Here is a 19128-nt window from a genome sequence, read left to right as displayed (position 1 = left end):
ACATTCCTATTTTGAATGCACAGCATGTTAAAATTTAAAAATGTATCTTTGGGGATGGAATGGACTTGGTCTGAGGATGGGTTGCAAAATTTGCTGCTTTCACTTTCAGCCTGTATTGTAAACACACTCCAAATTAATGTAACCAAAACAGCTTACCTTACCTAACCTAGACCTAACTGCATATACCCACAATATATAATATTGTTACATTTCAGATTTTTTTATAGTACAGTATTGGAAAATATAGGTTTCTAGCTTAGGTATTAATAAGTTATTAGATACCAGTTGGACAATATTGAAATTGCAAGGTCTGAATGTGAGAAATATCTAGGAGATATGATCAGTAAGGATCATAAGCCAAAAAATCAGTGCATAAATATACAGAATAAAGCAAATAGGATACTTGCCTTTATTTATAAAAGCATTAACAATAAGACATCTAATATTATTGACAGCTTTATCTTGTCCTTGTCATGCCCTACTTTGATCCTGCAGTTCATTTTTGGTCTCTACCACAGGGTGGCTATTAATTAAATTGAATGCAAAGAGAAGAGAATGACAACATTAAATTATAAGTGCAACCTCTCAGAATTTTAAGTACAGTACACTATGCATTTTTTTTTAATAAAGCACTTTAGTAACAAGATTGAATAATGCATTAAATGTTGTTCTATCTGGCTGCAGTTTCATTTTCAACACCAGACAAATCAATCATTGCCTTTGTGGAATTTAAGAAATTTGTGCACCCATTTTAATGTAACGGATATAAAAAGTACGAGACATAAGATCACGAGTTACCATGCTAAATGTGAAAAATCCCTTTCCATAATTGTCATCAACAAGAATGAAACTTTTAAACAATAATGCACTAACCTGTTGAGGCTTTGGTAAAACCAGGGAATTATAGAACAGTAGTGAGATTGTTTTATTTATATGCATAAGTCAGTATTAATACTGAACAGTATAATATAACTATTCTTTAAAATAATGAAAACTATACGTGTATTTAATCGTATAAATAACAAATTATCGGAAGAATCACCCTCGTTGAACTTGGATTTGGAACTTGCATGCTGGAAGCTGTGTAACTTCTGCTGTGACCACACAGGTGACACCCAAGTTGGCTAGACATCCACGCACTAGTCCACAAGTGAAGGCCAGGTACTTTAAAGATACAAAATAATGAAACTTGCTTCGATTCAGTATATAGTATAAATGTTTCTGTAAAAACAAAAAAAAATTAGAGATCGGGTAATTTTTATCTGCATTAAATTATGTTCAGAAACCTAATGAATGTACAGTAATATGTTGATTACCGCAGTACAAAATGGTACGGTATTAAACTTAACTGATCAAGTGATGCATTCAGTACCAGGATGTCACAATTTGCTAGATAGTATATCTTCCCCTCCTGTTTGAATATCTAGGAAGCTGTTTAAATTTGATGATGAGCTGATGAGCTAGATGGGGTGTAAAAGTATACTAGTGAAATTAGCTCTAGTTTTATTCAATGCAATACTGCCCTTTCCACAAAAAATTCAACTCGGATCAGCAACCTAAATATGCTTACTACTCTGGCACTATATCCATTAAAGAAATACTGTACAGTATAGCTATAATAGGAGAACAAATGTTCAGTAGCGTAAGAATAACATGTATTTGGAGGAGAAAAAATAAAAAAATAGTACAAGGCATGTGATTTCTTTTTAGAATCCTAGGTGTACTTCCTCATTAAAAGTGAACTACAACAGCACAACATTTAAAAATATCAAATACATTTCTGAGGTTATTGAGAAAATATACTATAACTACCATAACTCTTAGATGCCAGGAGAAAACTGTCAAGTCTCAAATACAGTGATATATAGATAAAGAGATAGATATAGATATAGTTAGATATAATTAACCTATGCTGAATTAGGACATTCATGTATCACAATGCTCGAAATGCTCTGCGTGTTAGTGTCTTTAAGCATTGTAAAGACAATGCCTTACCTCGGAATCCTCCACTGTTCTTGTATCCGATGTATGTACATACTTTTGTCTTAATTTATTATTATTTATTATAATATAATACTGGAAACCACACAATGGATAATTTATCTCACAAATATTAAATCTGGCTATTATAAACTGTATTTAGTGTTACATTCCTGACAAAACAATGCAAGTACTATACTTTTACTTACCCTTGGAGCATACTGAAGATATTGCTTTCCTGCTGCCATGTGAGAAAGAAAGCGAAACCGGTTGTCATGGAGGACATAAACCCCCTGGTGATTAGTTCGTAAATTATCAATCTGTTTCTTGTAAACGGTTACCCACAGGTCCTTACAAATGTATTTCATGATGTCCAACTCATCCTTATACCTTCCAGATTCCCTTGTTAATCTGTCAAAAGAAATTTTTTTAAACCAAATTTAGAAAATATTTTTTTTATCAAATCTTACAAATTTATAGGGAGATTGTTATAGCCATTTTAATTATGATGATGTTAATGTTTAGCCTCAGAACCTATCAGGAAAAGCTGTCAGGAAAAACAACAGAGTAGCCTACACCATCTGCAGACTTAGACCCATCGTTGAAGATGGTAACGGAGTGGGAGTGTGAAGAAAAGTGCTCAAGGAAAAGGCATTTCAGAACCGTAGGAGGGGTAAAAGCTTTAGTGATGTGGGTTAAGGATGTACAAAACTTCGGAAGGGGTACTCTCCATGGGGGCAAGGAAGGAATAACACGAGGAGATACATGAGAAATAGTAGGCTACCATAGATGTAAGCAATACAATACACTTCCATATTTTATGTAATTGCCATTCCACATTTCCTACCTTTCAACAAGCCTGTAACCAGTGGCAAAACCCATGTGCTCCAATTTTGAGATGGCTTCATCCTAATGGGGATAAGAATGATAAATTAAGAGCTTGTTCCTTTTTATACAGTACAGTATATCATTTATCAAGAAATTTCACATAACAATCAAGTGTATGCTTATTTTAATCTCATTACAGAAGACAAAAATTTGAGTCACTTAGTAACTTTATTTAGTAAACTTATCATTTAATTAACTACACCTTCAAACTGCACATCTATTTGTTTTAGGTCCCTTTCCTAGTGCTTAAAAAAATTCTTTCCTTCTTATGTCATAAAACATTTATTTTTAATGTTGGGGAAAAATTATAATCCGTACTACCTGTACAGGTTGTACTGTACTATATATAGCTGTACTACCTGTACAGCAGGACTACCTATACAGGTAGTACAGCTACCTGTTTGACTGCTACCGGGGGCTCCTGGAAGTACAGTCGGGGTTGTTCTCAACTCACAATCGAGATTTCCTGGTTCTATTTCCCGGCAAGACAGAAATGGTTGGGGACGTTTCCTATCACCTAATGCTCCTGATCACCTAACAGTATATAGGTATCCAAGAGTTAATCAACTTGGTGCGGAGTTGCATCTTTGAGACCTCGATTTAAGCCTAACATGTACTGCATGCATAAGCAGGCTGCCTGTCCTTCCCCCCCCCCCACCCCAAACAGCAAATTAAAAATTATTAAACAGAACCTGCCTAGTATGGGTAAAAAAGCCTGCTCTTTAATTCTTATGTACACATCATTAGGTTGGTCTAGGTTAGCTTAGATTTGGCTCAGTTGGAGTGGATATTAAAATGTAGTTAATTGTTTTGGGTACCTCCATTACCTATGCAACTTTGATAAAGAACTTCTTGCGTGCTATTGTACATGACAACACACACTATTTGATAATGTACTTAGGAAAAAACTACAGTATATAATGACAGTTGCCAAGCCAATAAGCTTGTGTATCTGTTTATCTAATGGCCACCATATCTCTAGTGGCCTGGATGAGGACAGGAAGCCAGCAACTTGTCAAAGATCCTCTCCCATGTAAAATTCATACAATTATTATATTAGAGGTTACCTTGAGGTGGCCCAAAGGGTCCCAGTAGTGAGTCAGGTTCATTCTCAACTCACAATAGAGAACTCCGAGTTCAAATCCCGGGTGGGACAGAAATGGTTGGGCGCATTTCCTATCACCTCATGCCCCTGTCCACCTAGCAGTAAACAGGTACCCAGGAGTTAGTCAGCTTCTTGTGGGGTTGCACCGTGGGGAAGGGTCAATAATTAGACCCTGGGGGAACCTTGATAACTAGCACCTGTACTAATGAAAGGAAATTACGAGAAGAACATTTTAAACAAGTATAATGGATAGCACATTTTAGGGTTATGAGGACAGCATGGAAGCTGGGATAGAGGAACAATATGAAGAAATGATGCCCAGCCACTTGAAACTATTGGGGGATTGAACAACGGTACTGCAAGAAGAGAGGTCAAATTTTCCAACTTGACGGACTAGCACATAGCCTATACTGCCCCTTACAAGATAGCTCAGGGCTCCACAATAGTCCCCAGCTAAATTAACACTGGCAATTAACCTGCACCTCCCCATACATGATAGCTTAGAACTGGGGAGTCTATGGAAGAATATCATGGGGGGGGAGGGGGGGCATGGTAATTCTATTTAATTTTCTGTTTTTATTTTACTGCAATTAGGAGAAATGCATTTCAGCATAAATCTCTGGTGTGACCCATTTGGATTATTGCTAGCATGGGAAAACTCATCTTCAGAAAGACATATTGTAGCTGGTTTGAAGAAAGTTCAACACACAGGTAACAAAATTAATTCCAGAACCAAGTTGACTCTCATACCAGGAACAGTTGAAGGCCTCAGATCTAGAAACACTGCATACCATGCATGACAGGGCAGTTTGCATCAAAACTTAAAATACTGAACAATTTGGAGGATGTTGATTGACGTCGTCTTCAAAAGGTCACATGTAATGCAGACAAGGAGTAACGGTTCCAAGCTCAACAAGCCACAACGCAGGCTTGAAAACCATGAGAAGTTTCTTCACCTACAGGATTATAAACCCATGGAACTGCCTACCTGCCGAAGCCATGAAAGCCAAAACTTAAATTTTTAAATCCAGCTGGAAAAAATCATGGACGATAAATGACGGATCCTTTGACAAGCCACTGGCTTCCTGTCCTCGTCAAGGCTATTAGTGCATTAATGGCCCTCAGGTAAATTCAGGTAAATACTATACAATCCTTAAAACTAGATGTTCAAACTCTACAATATTTATCACTTTACGTTATCATGACATTCAACATATAAAAATGTGCATTAGGCTTCCACAGGTGTGCTAGTCGATGGAAATGTTGGTGAATGAGGCATAACATGTTGAGAAGCAGTGGTTTAAGGTCCCCATGACAGTCCTCAGCCTGACACTAGCACTAAGCCAGTAACCTACACCCTCCCTAAGGATAGCATTACAACTCCCGCCTCCCCATTAGAGTTTACAACTAAGCTACCACCAGCGAGTAGCCTTCCCCCACACTCACTTCTGACATCTTCTCTCCTCCTTGGAAGGCGTACCTGACGGCCTCCATGTGAATGAAGTCGAACATCACCTCCTCGGCCATGGTGGGCGTCTGTGGGCCGCCCTCCACCACCAACCTCACAACAACAACAACACACACTCAGGGTTGCCAGCTCCAAATTCCTGAAAGTAGCGAATTTGTAATAAAACTAGCACAATTTTTTTTAGTGATTGATACGGGTTTCAAAGTAATATATATTGATATATAGAGTACACTACACGATGTACATATACATATATATATATATATATATATATATATATATATATATATATATATATATATATATATATATATTTATTTATTTATTTATTTATTTATGCATATACAAGAATGTACATAAGGAATGTGAGGATACAAATATGGTAATTACAGTCTTGTAAAGCCACTAGCACGCGCAGCGTTTCGGGCAGGTCCTTAATCTAAGAAAATTTTAAGGAGGTAAATACTTGCAAAATTATAGACAAAAAATGATAACAGATTACATGAAATGAAAAAAAAGATGAGAGAAAATTGTAGGTACAGTATATTAAAGCACATAGGTAGCTAAGATTGATTGCAATGACAGCTTGAATGATAGTTGACAAAAAAATTGGTAGGCATAATACAGCAGAAACAATATAAGATTGGTTGCAATGACAGCTTGAATGGTAGTTGACAAAAATTGGTAGTCACAATACAGCATATGGCTAGCACATAAAAGAAGACAGCAATGAACACAATGATAAGGTTGTTTGAAATTACATAAAAATTGGGAGATTGGGTAACACTAGGTACAGAGCAAATTTAAAGCTCAGTGTAGGAAACTAAGAAGATGAAGTTAGGTACTTTTTGGTTTTGCTTTTAAATAAGGCAAAAGTTTTACAGTTTTTCAATTCACTAGGGAGTGAGTTCCATAAACTAGGTCCCTTAATTTGCATAGAGTGTTTACACAGATTAAGTTTGACCCTGGGGATATCAAAGAGATATTTATTTCTGGTGTGGTGATAATGGGTCCTATTACATCTGTCCAGGGAGAGTTTCAGAGCATGGTTTGCATTTAAGAACAGGGTTTTGTAAATGTAGTTGACACAAGAGAATGTGTGGAGGGAGTTAATATTTAGCAAGTTTAGGGATTTAAACAAGGGAGCTGAGTGTTGTCTGAAAGCTGAGTTAGTTATCATTCTGATAGCAGATTTTTGCTGTGTGATGATGGGCTTAAGGTGGTTTGCAGTGGTAGACCCCCATGCACAGATACCATAATTAAGATAGGGGTAAATTAGTGCATAATATAGTGAGAGGAGAGCAGAGTTAGGAACATAATATCTGATTTTGGAGAGTATACCAACTGTCTTAGAGACTTTCTTAGTTATGTGTTGAATGTGGGTGCTGAAGTTGAGTCTCTTGTCTAGGAATAGGCCAAGAAACTTGCCATCATCTTTATTACTGATGTTAATGTTGTCTATCTGTAGCTGAATTGCATTTGATGATTTGCTTCCAAATAAGATGTAGTAAGTCTTTTCGATGTTTAATGTTAGTTTGTTCGTTGACATCCATAAGTGGACTTTTTTTAATTCATTATTCACAACATTATTTAGTGTATGTGGGTTGAGGTTTGAATAGATAAGAGTAGTATCGTCAGCAAACAGTATAGGTTTGAGAATATTAGAGACATTAGGCAGATCGTTTATATATACAAGAAATAGAAGAGGTCCTAAGATGCTGCCCTGTGGCACTCCAACGGTAATTGGTAGAGTGGAAGAAGTTGTATCATTGATGGTTACATATTGGTGTCTGTCACTAAGATAGGATCGGATGTAGTCAAGGGCAAGGCCTCGGATTCCATAATGCTGGAGTTTAAGTAAGAGGTAGTTGTGATTAACAGTATCAAAGGCTTTTCTTAGGTCAATGAAGAGTCCAATCGGAAACTCATTTTTGTCAAGGGCTGAGTAGATAACATCAAGGAGACTAATGATTGCATCGTTGGTGCTCTTTTGGGACCGGAAGCCAAACTGGCAGGGGCTGAGTATGTCGAATTTTACGAGGTAGGAATAGAGCTGTTTGTAAATAATTTTTTCAAATATTTTTGATAGAATGGGTAGATTTGATATTGGTCTATAATTGTTTATGTCCGCCGGATTGCCTCCTTTATGGACTGGCGTTACTCTTGCTTTTTTGAGGATATCAGGGAAGGTGTGACACTCTATAGATTTGTTGAACAGTAGTGCTATGGGTGGGGCAAGGGCATGGGAGGCTCTCTTGTACACAATGGACGGAATTTCACTGGTGTTCCCTGCCTTGGTTTTTAGAGAGTGTATGATGGACACATCTGCCGGGCTGATTGGTGAAAGGAGAAGAGAGTTTGGATAGCTGCCTGAGAGATATGTGTTAATATGTGTCTGAGTCTGTGGGATTTTACTGGCAAGATTAGCACCAACCGATGAAAAGAAACTATTAAATTCTATATATATATATATATATATATATATATATATATATATATATATATATATATATATATATATATATATATATATATATATATATATATATAATATATATATATATAATGTCGTACCTAGTAGCCAGAACGCAATTCTCAGCCCACTATGCAAGGCCCGATTTGCCCGATTTACCAAGAACCCACCCGAAGCCGGACAGACACCCTCCTGGAGCCCGAACAGTCACCCACCCGGAGCCCGACCAGTCAAACACCCGGAGCCCGCCAGTTTAGTAAACCAGAGCCCGCCAGTTGAGTGAACCGGAGCCCGCCAGTTGTTTGAACTGGAACCCGTCAGTTGAGTACCTGGAGCCCGCCCCGAGCCCGACCGAGAACCCACCCAGAGCCCTACCGAGAACCCACCCTGATCCCTACAGAGAACCCACCCCGAGTCCTATCAAGAACCCACTCTGAGCCCTACAGAGAGCCCACCCTGAGCCTGACCAAGAACCTACCCCGAGCCCTACAGAGGTAACCCAAGCCCGAGAGTCCATCCCGAACCCGAAAGAGCCACACCCCGAGCCTGACCGAGAGCCAACCCTAAGCCCTACCAAGAACCCACCCCCAAGCCCTACCAAGAACCCACCCCCAAGCCCTACCAAGAACCCACCCCCAAGCCCTACCAAGAACCCACCCCCAAGCCCTACCAAGAACCCACCCGAAGCCGGACAGACACCCACCTGGAGCCCGAACAGTCACCCACCCGGAGCCCGACCAGTCAAACACCCGGAGCCCGCCAGTTTAGTAAACCGGAGCCCGCCAGTTGAGTGAACCGGAGCCCGCCAGTTGAGTGAACTGGAACCCGTCAGTTGAGTACCTGGAGCCCGCCCCGAGCCCCACCGAGAACCCATCCCGATCCCTACAGAGAACCTGCCCTGAGCCCTACCAACAACCCACCCCGAGCCCTACAGAGAACCCACCCTGAGCTCGACCAAGAACCTACCCCGAGCCGTACAGAGGTTCCCCAAGCCCGAGAGCCTATCCCGATCCCGAAAGAGCCCACCCCGAGCCTGACCGGGAGCCAACCCCAAACCCTACCAAGAACCCACCCCCAAGCCCTACCAAGAACCCACCCCCAAGCCCTACCAAGAACCCACCCCCAAGCCCTACCAAGAACCCAGCCCCAATACCTACCAAGAACCCACCCCAAGCCCTACCAAGAACCCACCCGAAGCCCTACCAAGAACCCACCCTGAGCCCGACCAAGAACATACCCCGAGCCCTACAGAGGTACCCCAAGCTCGAGAGCCTATCCCGATCCCGAAAGAGCCCACCCCGAGCCTGACCGGGAGCCAACCCCAAACCCTACCAAGAACCCACCCCCAAGCCCTACCAAGAACCCACCCCCAAGCCCTACCAAGAACCCACCCCAAGCCCTATCAAGAACCCACCCCCAAGCCCTACCAAGAACCCAGCCCCAATACCTACCAAGAACCCACCCCCAATACCTACCAAGAACCCACCCCAAGCCCTACCAAGAACCCACCCGAAGCCGGACAGACACCCACCTGGAGCCCGAACAGTCACCCACCCGGAGCCCGACCAGTCAAACACCCGGAGCACGCCAGTTTAGTAAACCGGAGCCCGCCAGTTGAGTGAACCGGAGCCCGCCAGTTGTGTGAACTGGAACCCGTCAGTTGAGTACCTGGAGCCTGCCCCGAGCCCGACCGAGAACCCACCCAGAGCCCTAACGAGAACCTACCCCAAGTCCTATCAAGAACCCACCCCGAGTCCTATCAAGAACCTACTCTGAGCCCTACAGAGAGCCCACCCTGACCCTGACCAAGAACCTACCCCGAGCCCTACAGAGGTAACCCAAGCCCGAGAGCCCATCCCGAACCCGAAAGAGCCCACCCCGAGCCTGACCGAGAGCCAACCCTAAGCCCTACGAAGAACCCACCCCCAAGCCCTACCAAGAACCCACCCCCAAGCCCTACCAAGAACCCACCCCCAAGCCGGACAGACACCCATCTGGAGCCCGAACAGTCACCCACCCGGAGCCCGACCAGTCAAACACCCGGAGCCCGCCAGTTTAGTAAACTGGAGCCCGCCAGTTGAGTGAACCGGAGCCCGCCAGTTGAGTGAACTGGAACCCGTCAGTTGAGTACCTGGAGCCCGCCCCGAGCCCTACCGAGAACCCACTCTGAGCCCGACCAAGAACCTACCCCGAGCCCTACAGAGGTTCCTTAAGCCCGAGAGCCTATCCAGATCCCGAAAGAGCCCACCCCGACCCCTACCGAGAACCCACCCCCCAAGCCCTACCGAGAACCCACCCCCAAGCCCTACCGAGAACCCACCCCCCCAAGCCCTACCGAGAACCCACCCCCCGAAGCCCTACCGAGAACCCACCCCCCCAAGCCCTACCGAGAACCCACCCCCCCAAGCCCTACCGAGAACCCACCCCCCCAAGCCCTACCGAGAACCCACCCCCCCAAGCCCTACCGAGAACCCACCCCCCCAAGCTCTACCGAGAACCCACCCCCCCCAAGCCCTACCGAGAACCCACCCCCCCAAGACCTACCGAGAACCCACCCCCCCCAAGCCCTACCGAGAACCCACCCCCAAGCCCTACCGAGAACCCACCCCCCAAGCCCTACCGAGAACCCACCCCCCAAGCCCTACCGAGAACCCAGCCCCAAGCCCTTACCGAGAACCCAGCCCCAAGCCCTTACCGAGAACCCAGCCCCAAGCCCTACCGAGAACCCAGCCCAAAGCCCTACCGAGAACCCAGCCCCAATACCTACCAAGATCCTACCCCAAGCCCTACCAAGAACCCACCCGAAGCCGGATAGACACCCACCTGGAGCCCGAACAGTCACCCACCCGGAGCCCGACCAGTCAAACACCCGGAGCCCGCCAGTTTAGTAAACCGGAGCCCGCCAGTTGAGTGAACCGGAGCCCGCCAGTTGAGTGAACTGGAACCCGTCAGTTGAGTACCTGGAGCCTGCCCCGAGCCCTACCGAGAACCCACCCTGAGCCCGACCAAGAACCTACCCCGAGCCCTACAGAGGTTCCCCAAGCCCGAGAGCCTATCCCGATCCCGAAAGAGCCCACCCCGAGCCTGACCGGGAGCCAACCCCAAACCCTACCAAGAACCCACCCCCAAGCCCAACCAAGAACCCACCCCCAAGCCCTACCAAGAACCCACCCCCAAGCCCTACCAAGAACCCACCCCCAAGCCCTACCAAGAACCCAGCCCCAATACCTACCAAGAACCCACCCCAAGCCCTACCAAGAACCCACCCGAAGCCCTACCAAGAACCCACCCTGAGCCCGACCAAGAACCTACCCCGAGCCCTACAGAGGTACCCCAAGCTCGAGAGCCTATCCCGATCCTGAAAGAGCCCACCCCGAGCCTGACCGGGAGCCAAACCCTACCAAGAACCCACCCCCAAGCCCTACCAAGAACCCACCCCCAAGCCCTACCAAGAACCCACCCCAAGCCCTATCAAGAACCCACCCCCAAGCCCTACCAAGAACCCAGCCCCAATACCTACCAAGAACCCACCCCAAGCCCTACCGAGAACCCACCCTGAGCCCGATCAAGAACCTACCCCGAGCCCTACAGAGGTTCCCCAAGCCCGATCGAGAGCCTATCCTGATCCCGAAAGAGCCCACCCCGAGCCCTACTGAGAACCCACCCCCCAAGCCCTACCGAGAACCCACCCCCCAAGCCCTACCGAGAACCCACCCCCCAAGCCCTACCGAGAACCCACCCCCCAAGCCCTACCAAAACCCACCCCCAAGCCCTACCAAGAACCCAGCCCTAATACCTACCAAGAACCCACCCCAAGCCCTACCAAGAACCCACCCGAAGCTGGACAGACACCCACCTGGAGCCCGAACAGTCACCCACCCGGAGCCCGACCAGTCAAACACCCGGAGCCCGCCAGTTTAGTAAACCGGAGCCCGCCAGTTGAGTGAACCGGAGCCCGCCAGTTGAGTGAACTGGAACCCGTCTGTTGAGTACCTGGAGCCCGCCCCGAGCCCTACCGAGAACCCACCTTGAGCCCGACCAAGAACCTACCCCGAGCCCTACAGAGGTTCCCCAAGCCCGAGAGCCTATCCCGATCCCGAAAGAGCCCACCCCGACCCCTACCGAGAACCCACCCCCCAAGCCCTACCGAGAACCCACCCCCCCCAAGCCCTACAGAGAACCCACCCCCCCCAAGCCCTACCGAGAACCCACCCCCCCCAAGCCCTACCGAGAACCCACCCCCCCAAGCCCTACCGAGAACCCACCCCCCCAAGCCCTACCGAGAACCCACCCCCCCAAGCCCTACCGAGAACCCCCCCCCCAAGCCCTTCCGAGAACCCCCCCCCCCAAGCTCTACCGAGAACCCCCCCCAAGCCCTACCGAGAACCCCCCCCAAGCCCTACCGAGAACCCACCCCCCCAAGCCCTACCGAGAACCCACCCCCCAAACCCTACCGAGAACCCACCCCCCCAAACCCTACTGAGAACCCACCCCCCCAAACCCTACCGAGAACCCACCCCCCAAGCCCTACCGAGAACCCAGCCCAAAGCCCTACCGAGAACCCAGCCCAAAGCCCTACCGAGAACCCAGCCCCAATACCTACCAAGAACCCACCCCAAGCCCTACCAAGGACCCACCCGAAGCTGGACAGACACCCACCTGGAGCCCGAACAGTCACCCACCCGGAGCCCGACCAGTCAAACACCCGGAGCCCGCCAGTTTAGTAAACCGGAGCCCGCCAGTTGAGTGAACCGGAGCCCGCCAGTTGAGTGAACTGGAACCCGTCAGTTGAGTACCTGGAGCCTGCCCCGAGCCCTACAGAGAGCCCACCCTGAGCCTGACCAAGAACGTACCCCGAGCCCTACAGAGGTAACCCAAGCCCGAGAGTCCATCCCGAACCCGAAAGAGCCCACCCCGAGCCTGACCGAGAGCCAACCCTAAGCCCTACCAAGAACCCACCCCCAAGCCCTACCAAGAACCCACCCCCAAGCCCAAGAACCCACCCCCAAGCCCTACCAAGAACCCACCCCCAAGCCCTACCAAGAACCCACCCCCAAGCCCTACCAAGAACCCACCCCCAAGCCCTACCAAGAACCCACCCCCAAGCCCTACCAAGAACCCACCCCCAAGCCCTACCAAGAACCCACCCCCAAGCCCTACCAAGAACCCACCCCCAAGCCCTACCAAGAACCCACCCCCAAGCCCTACCAAGAACCCACCCCCAAGCCCTACCAAGAACCCACCCAAAGCCGGACAGACACCCACCTGGAGCCCGAACAGTCACCCACCCGGAGCCCGACCAGTCAAACACCCGGAGCCCGCCAGTTTAGTAAACCGGAGCCCGCCAGTTGAGTGAACCGGAGCCCGCCAGTTGAGTGAACTGGAACCCGTCAGTTGAGTACCTGGAGCCCGCCCCAAGCCCTACCGAGAACCCATCCCGATCCCTACAGAGAACCTGCCCTGAGCCCTACCAAGAACCCACCCCGAGCCCTACAGAGAACCCACCCTGAGCTCAACCAAGAACCTACCCCGAGCCGTACAGAGGTTCCCCAAGCTCGAGAGCCTATCCCGATCCCGAAGGAGCCCACCCCGAGCCTGACCGGGAGCCAACCCCAAACCCTACCAAGAACCCACCCCCAAGCCTTACCAAGAACCCACCCCCAAGCCCTACCAAGAACCCACCCCCAAGCCCTACCAAGAATCCTGCCCTAATACCTACCAAGAACCCACCCCAAGCCCTACCAAGAACCCACCCGAAGCTGGACAGACACCCACCTGGAGCCCGAACAGTCACCCACCCGGAGCCCGACCAGTCAAACACCCGGAGCCCGCCAGTTTAGTAAACCGGAGCCCGCCAGTTGAGTGAACCGGAGCCCGCCAGTTGAGTGAACTGGAACCCGTCAGTTGAGTACCTGGAGCCCGCCCCGAGCCCTACCGAGAACCCACCCTGAGCCCGACCAAGAACCTACCCCGAGCCCTACAGAGGTTCCCCAAGCCCGAGAGCCTATCCCGATCCCGAAAGAACCCACCCCGAGCCCTACCGAGAACCCACCCCCCAAGCCCTACCGAGAACCCACCCCCCAAGCCCTACCGAGAACCCACCCCCCAAGCCCTACCGAGAACCCAGCCCCAAGCCCTACCGAGAACCCAGCCCCAAGCCCTACCGAGAACCCAGCCCCAAGCCCTACCGAGAACCCAGCCCCAAGCCCTACCGAGAACCCAGCCCCAAGCCCTACCGAGAACCCGCCCCCCCAAGCCCTACCGAGAACCCACCCTAAGCCCTACCGAGAACCCACCCCCCCAAGCCCTACCGAGAACCCACCCCCCAAACCCTACCGAGAACCCACCCCCCAAACCCTACCGAGAACCCACCCCCCCAAACCCTACCGAGAACCCACCCCCCAAGCCCTACCGAGAACCCAGCCCAAAGCCCTACCGAGAACCCAGCCCAAAGCCCTACCGAGAACCCAGCCCCAATACCTACCAAGAACCCACCCCAAGCCCTACCAAGGACCCACCCGAAGCCGGACAGACACCCACCTGGAGCCCGAACAGTCACCCACCCGGAGCCCGACCAGTCAAACACCCGGAGCCCGCCAGTTTAGTAAACCGGAGCCCGCCAGTTGAGTGAACCGGAGCCCGCCAGTTGAGTGAACTGGAACCCGTCAGTTGAGTACCTGGAGCCTGCCCCGAGCCCTACAGAGAGCCCACCCTGAGCCTGACCAAGAACGTACCCCGAGCCCTACAGAGGAAACCCAAGCCCGAGAGTCCATCCCGAACCCGAAAGAGCCCACCCCGAGCCTGACCGAGAGCCAACCCTAAGCCCTACCAAGAACCCACCCCCAAGCCCTACCAAGAACCCACCCCCAAGCCCTACCAAGAACCCACCCCCAAGCCCTACCAAGAACCCACCCCCAAGCCCTACCAAGAACCCACCCCCAAGCCCTACCAAGAACCCACCCCCAAGCCCTACCAAGAACCCACCCCCAAGCCCTACCAAGAACCCACCCGAAGCCGGACAGACACCCACCTGGAGCCCGAACAGTCACCCACCCGGAGCCCGACCAGTCAAACACCCGGAGCCCGCCAGTTTAGTAAACCGGAGCCCGCCAGTTGAGTGAACCGGAGCCCGCCAGTTGAGTGAACTGGAACCCGTCAGTTGAGTACCTGGAGCCCGCCCCGAGCCCTACCGAGAACCCATCCCGATCCCTACAGAGAACCTGCCCTGAGCCCTACCAAGAACCCACCCCGAGCCCTACAGAGAACCCACCCTGAGCTCGACCAAGAACCTACCCCGAGCCGTACAGAGGTTCCCCAAGCCCGAGAGCCTATCCCGATCCCGAAGGAGCCCACCCCAAGCCTAACCGGGAGCCAACCCCAAACCCTACCAAGAACCCACCCCCAAGCCTTACCAAGAACCCACCCCCAAGCCCTACCAAGAACCCACCCCCAAGCCCTACCAAGAATCCTGCCCTAATACCTACCAAGAACCCACCCCAAGCCCTACCAAGAACCCACCCGAAGCTGGACAGACACCCACCTGGAGCCCGAACAGTCACCCACCCGGAGCCCGACCAGTCAAACACCCGGAGCCCGCCAGTTTAGTAAACCGGAGCCCGCCAGTTGAGTGAACCGGAGCCCGCCAGTTGAGTGAACTGGAACCCGTCAGTTGAGTACCTGGAGCCCGCCCCGAGCCCTACCGAGAACCCACCCTGAGCCCGACCAAGAACCTACCCCGAGCCCTACAGAGGTTCCCCAAGCCCGAGAGCCTATCCCGATCCCGAAAGAACCCACCCTGAGCCCTACCGAGAACCCACCCCCCAAGCCCTACCGAGAACCCACCCCCAAAGCCCTACCGAGAACCCACCCCCCAAGCCCTACCGAGAACCCAGCCCCAAGCCCTACCGAGAACCCAGCCCCAAGCCCTACCGAGAACCCAGCCCCAAGCCCTACCGAGAACCCAGCCCCAAGCCTTACCGAGAACCCAGCCCCAAGCCCTACCGAGAACCCACCCCCAAGCCCTACCGAGAACCCACCCCAAGCCCTACCGAGAACCCACCCCCAAGCCCTATCGAGAACCCACCCGAAGCCGGACAGACACCCACCTGGAGCCCGAACAGTCACCCACCCGGAGCCCGACCAGTCAAACACCCGGAGCCCGCCAGTTTAGTAAACCGGAGCCCGCCAGTTGAGTGAACCGGAGCCCGCCAGTTGTGTGAACTGGAACCCGTCAGTTGAGTACCTGGAGCCCGCCCCGAGCCCTACCGAGAACCCACCCCGAGCCCTACAGAGAACCCAACCCCCCCGAGCCCTACCAAGAACCCACACCCCCCGAGCCCTACCAAGAACCCACACCCCCCGAGCCCTACCAAGAACCCACACCCCCCCAAGCCCTACCAAGAACCCACACCCCCCCAAGCCCTACCAAGAACCCACACCCCCCCAAGCCCTACCAAGAACCCACACCCCTCCCCCAAGCCCTACCAAGTACCCACACCCCCCCGAGCCCTACCAAGAACCCACACCCCCCCAAGCCCTACCAAGAACCCACACCCCCCCAAGCCCTACCAAGAACCCCCCCCCCAAGCCCTACCAAGAACCCACACCCCCCCAAGCCCTACCAAGAACCCACACTCCCCCCCCAAGCCCTACCAAGAACCCACACTCCCCCCCCAAGCCCTACCAAGAACCCACACCCCCCCAAGCCCTACCAAGTACCCACACCCCCCCAAGCCCTACCAAGAACCCACACCCCCCCAAGCCCTACCAAGTACCCACACCCCCCCAAGCCCTACCAAGAACCCACACCCCCCAAGCCCTACCAAGAACCCACCCGAAGCCGGACAGACACCCACCTGGAGCCCGAACAGTCACCCACCCAGAGCCCGCCAGTTGAGTACCTAAAGCCTGCCCGGAGCCCCGACCGACAACCCACCCCGGAGCCCCGACCGACAACCCACCCCGGAGCCCCGACCGACAACCCACCCCGGGGGCCCGACCGACAACCCACCCCGGGGGCCCGACCGACAACCCACCCCGGGGGCCCGACCGACAACCCACCCCGGGGGCCCGACCGACAACCCACCCCGGGGGCCCGACCGACAACCCACCCCGGGGGCCCGACCGACAACCCACCCCGGGGGCCCGACCGACAACCCACCCCGGGGGCCCGACCGACAACCCACCCCGGGGGCCCGACCGACAACCCACCCCGGGGGCCCGACCGACAACCCACCCCGGGGGCCCGACCGACAACCCACCCCGGGGGCCCGACCGACAACCCACCCACTTGGGGCCCGACCGACAACCCACCCACTTGGGGCCCGACCGACAACCCACCCACTTGGGGCCCGACCGACAACCCACCCACTTGGGGCCCGACCGACAACCCACCCACTTGGGGCCCGACCGACAACCCACCCACTTGGGGCCCGACCGACAACCCACCCACTTGGGGCCCGACCGACAACCCACCCACTTGGGGCCCGACCGACAACCCACCCACTTGGGGCCCGACCGACAACCCACCCACTTGGGGCCCGACCGACAACCCACCCACTTGGGGCCCGACCGACAACCCACCCACTTGGGGCCCGACCGACAACCCACCCACTTGGGGCCCGACCGACAACCCACCCACTTGGGGCCCGACCGACAACCCACCCACTTGGGGCCCGACCGACAACCCACCCACTTGGGGCCCGACCGACAACCCACCCACTTGGGGCCCGACCGACAACCCACCCACTTGGGGCCCGACCGACAACCCACCCACTTGGGGCCCGACCGACAACCCACCCACTTGGGGCCCGACCGACAACCCACTTGGGGCCCGACAGAGAACCCACTTGGGGCCCGACAGAGAACCCACTTGGGGCCCGACAGAGAACCCACTTGGGGCCCGACAGAGAACCCACTTGGGGCCCGACAGAGAACCCACTTGGGGCCCGACAGAGAACCCACTTGGGGCCCGACAGAGAACCCACTTGGGGCCCGACAGAGAACCCACTTGGGGCCCGACAGAGAACCCACTTGGGGCCCGACAGAGAACCCACTTGGGGCCCGACAGAGAACCCACTTGGGGCCCGACATAGAACCCACTTGGGGCCCGACAGAGAACCCACTTGGGGCCCGACAGAGAACCCACTTGGGGCCCGACAGAGAACCCACTTGGGGCCCGACAGAGAACCCACTTGGGGCCCGACAGAGAACCCACTTGGGGCCCGACAGAGAACCCACTTGGGGCCCGACAGAGAACCCACTTGGGGCCCGACAGAGAACCCACTTGGGGCCCGACAGAGAACCCACTTGGGGCCCGACAGAGAACCCACTTGGGGCCCGACAGAGAACCCACTTGGGGCCCGACAGAGAACCCACTTGGAGCCCGACAGAGAACCCACTTGGAGCCCGACAGAGAACCCACTTGGAGCCCGACAGAGAACCCACTTGGAGCCCGACAGAGAACCCACCCCGCGCCCAACCTTTCATGGAGAAAATTGAACACCAGGCGACAAAAATAATTGCAGAATGATGTCTAGTTTCATACCATGAACGGTTGAGGGTCACAGGGCTAACAACACTGCAAACTAGGCATGCCAGGATGGATCTCACCGAAACTATTAAAATATCGACTTGAATCGATTTGAGAATGGTCCAGGACGGACCGAAACTCGTCGTCCCTTCAACTTCTAGTGTGTGGTCTGGTCAACATACTTCAGCCACGTTATTGTGACTCATCGCCTGCCTATTAAAATATTGAACAGTTTCGAAGATATGGATCCAGAGAACAACTTCAAAAGGTCAGATGGAACACAAACAAGGAACAACGGTTTCAAGTCCAACAAGCCGCAGTGTAGGACTGAAAACATAAGCTATATTTTCACCCACAGGGTTATAAACCCATGGAACCACCTATCTGCTAAAGCAGTAAATAACATAACACTTGAATTGTAAAATCCAATTTGAAAAAAAATCGGAACAAATGGGGGACCTGATCTGCTACCAGAAATTTTAGCCAAATATCCCCAGTCTGCTAACTGTAGGTAGTAACCGAGTGATTGTAACCTGTCCACCGCTGCCCACTGGATGGGGGGCGGTGTGCAGGACAAACATAAATTGTGACACTAGCTCTCCACATATGTCAGGTGCTTAATTTAGAACCTGTACTTGAGGTCGATCTCGAACCCATTGTTGATGTGACGACTTATATTGAAT

The 19128-nt window shown here is 51.9% G+C and overlaps 1 protein-coding gene across 3 annotated transcripts in view; it reads right to left on the bottom strand.

The window, feature by feature from the left end:
* Positions 1 to 395: 395 nt before the first annotated feature.
* Positions 396 to 19128, bottom strand: part of Trs33 (trafficking protein particle complex subunit Trs33) — a 35545-nt gene continuing 16812 nt past the window's right edge. For all 3 annotated transcript variants that reach the window (XM_069329813.1, XM_069329862.1, XM_045755302.2), the window contains exons 2-5: positions 5420 to 5580; positions 2828 to 2889; positions 2190 to 2391; positions 396 to 1164 (exon numbers count right to left, since the gene is read on the bottom strand). In XM_069329813.1, the coding sequence (XP_069185914.1) occupies positions 1039 to 1164; positions 2190 to 2391; positions 2828 to 2889; positions 5420 to 5500 (471 nt within the window). In that variant the 5' untranslated portion in view covers positions 5501 to 5580 and the 3' untranslated portion in view covers positions 396 to 1038. The remainder of the gene's footprint in view (positions 1165 to 2189; positions 2392 to 2827; positions 2890 to 5419; positions 5581 to 19128) is intronic.

This window comes from Procambarus clarkii, chromosome 1, assembly GCF_040958095.1.
Source record: "Procambarus clarkii isolate CNS0578487 chromosome 1, FALCON_Pclarkii_2.0, whole genome shotgun sequence".
Taxonomy (NCBI): domain Eukaryota; kingdom Metazoa; phylum Arthropoda; class Malacostraca; order Decapoda; family Cambaridae; genus Procambarus; species Procambarus clarkii.
Note: the sequence above shows the minus strand (reverse complement) of the source record. Positions and strands in the feature narration are given on the sequence as shown.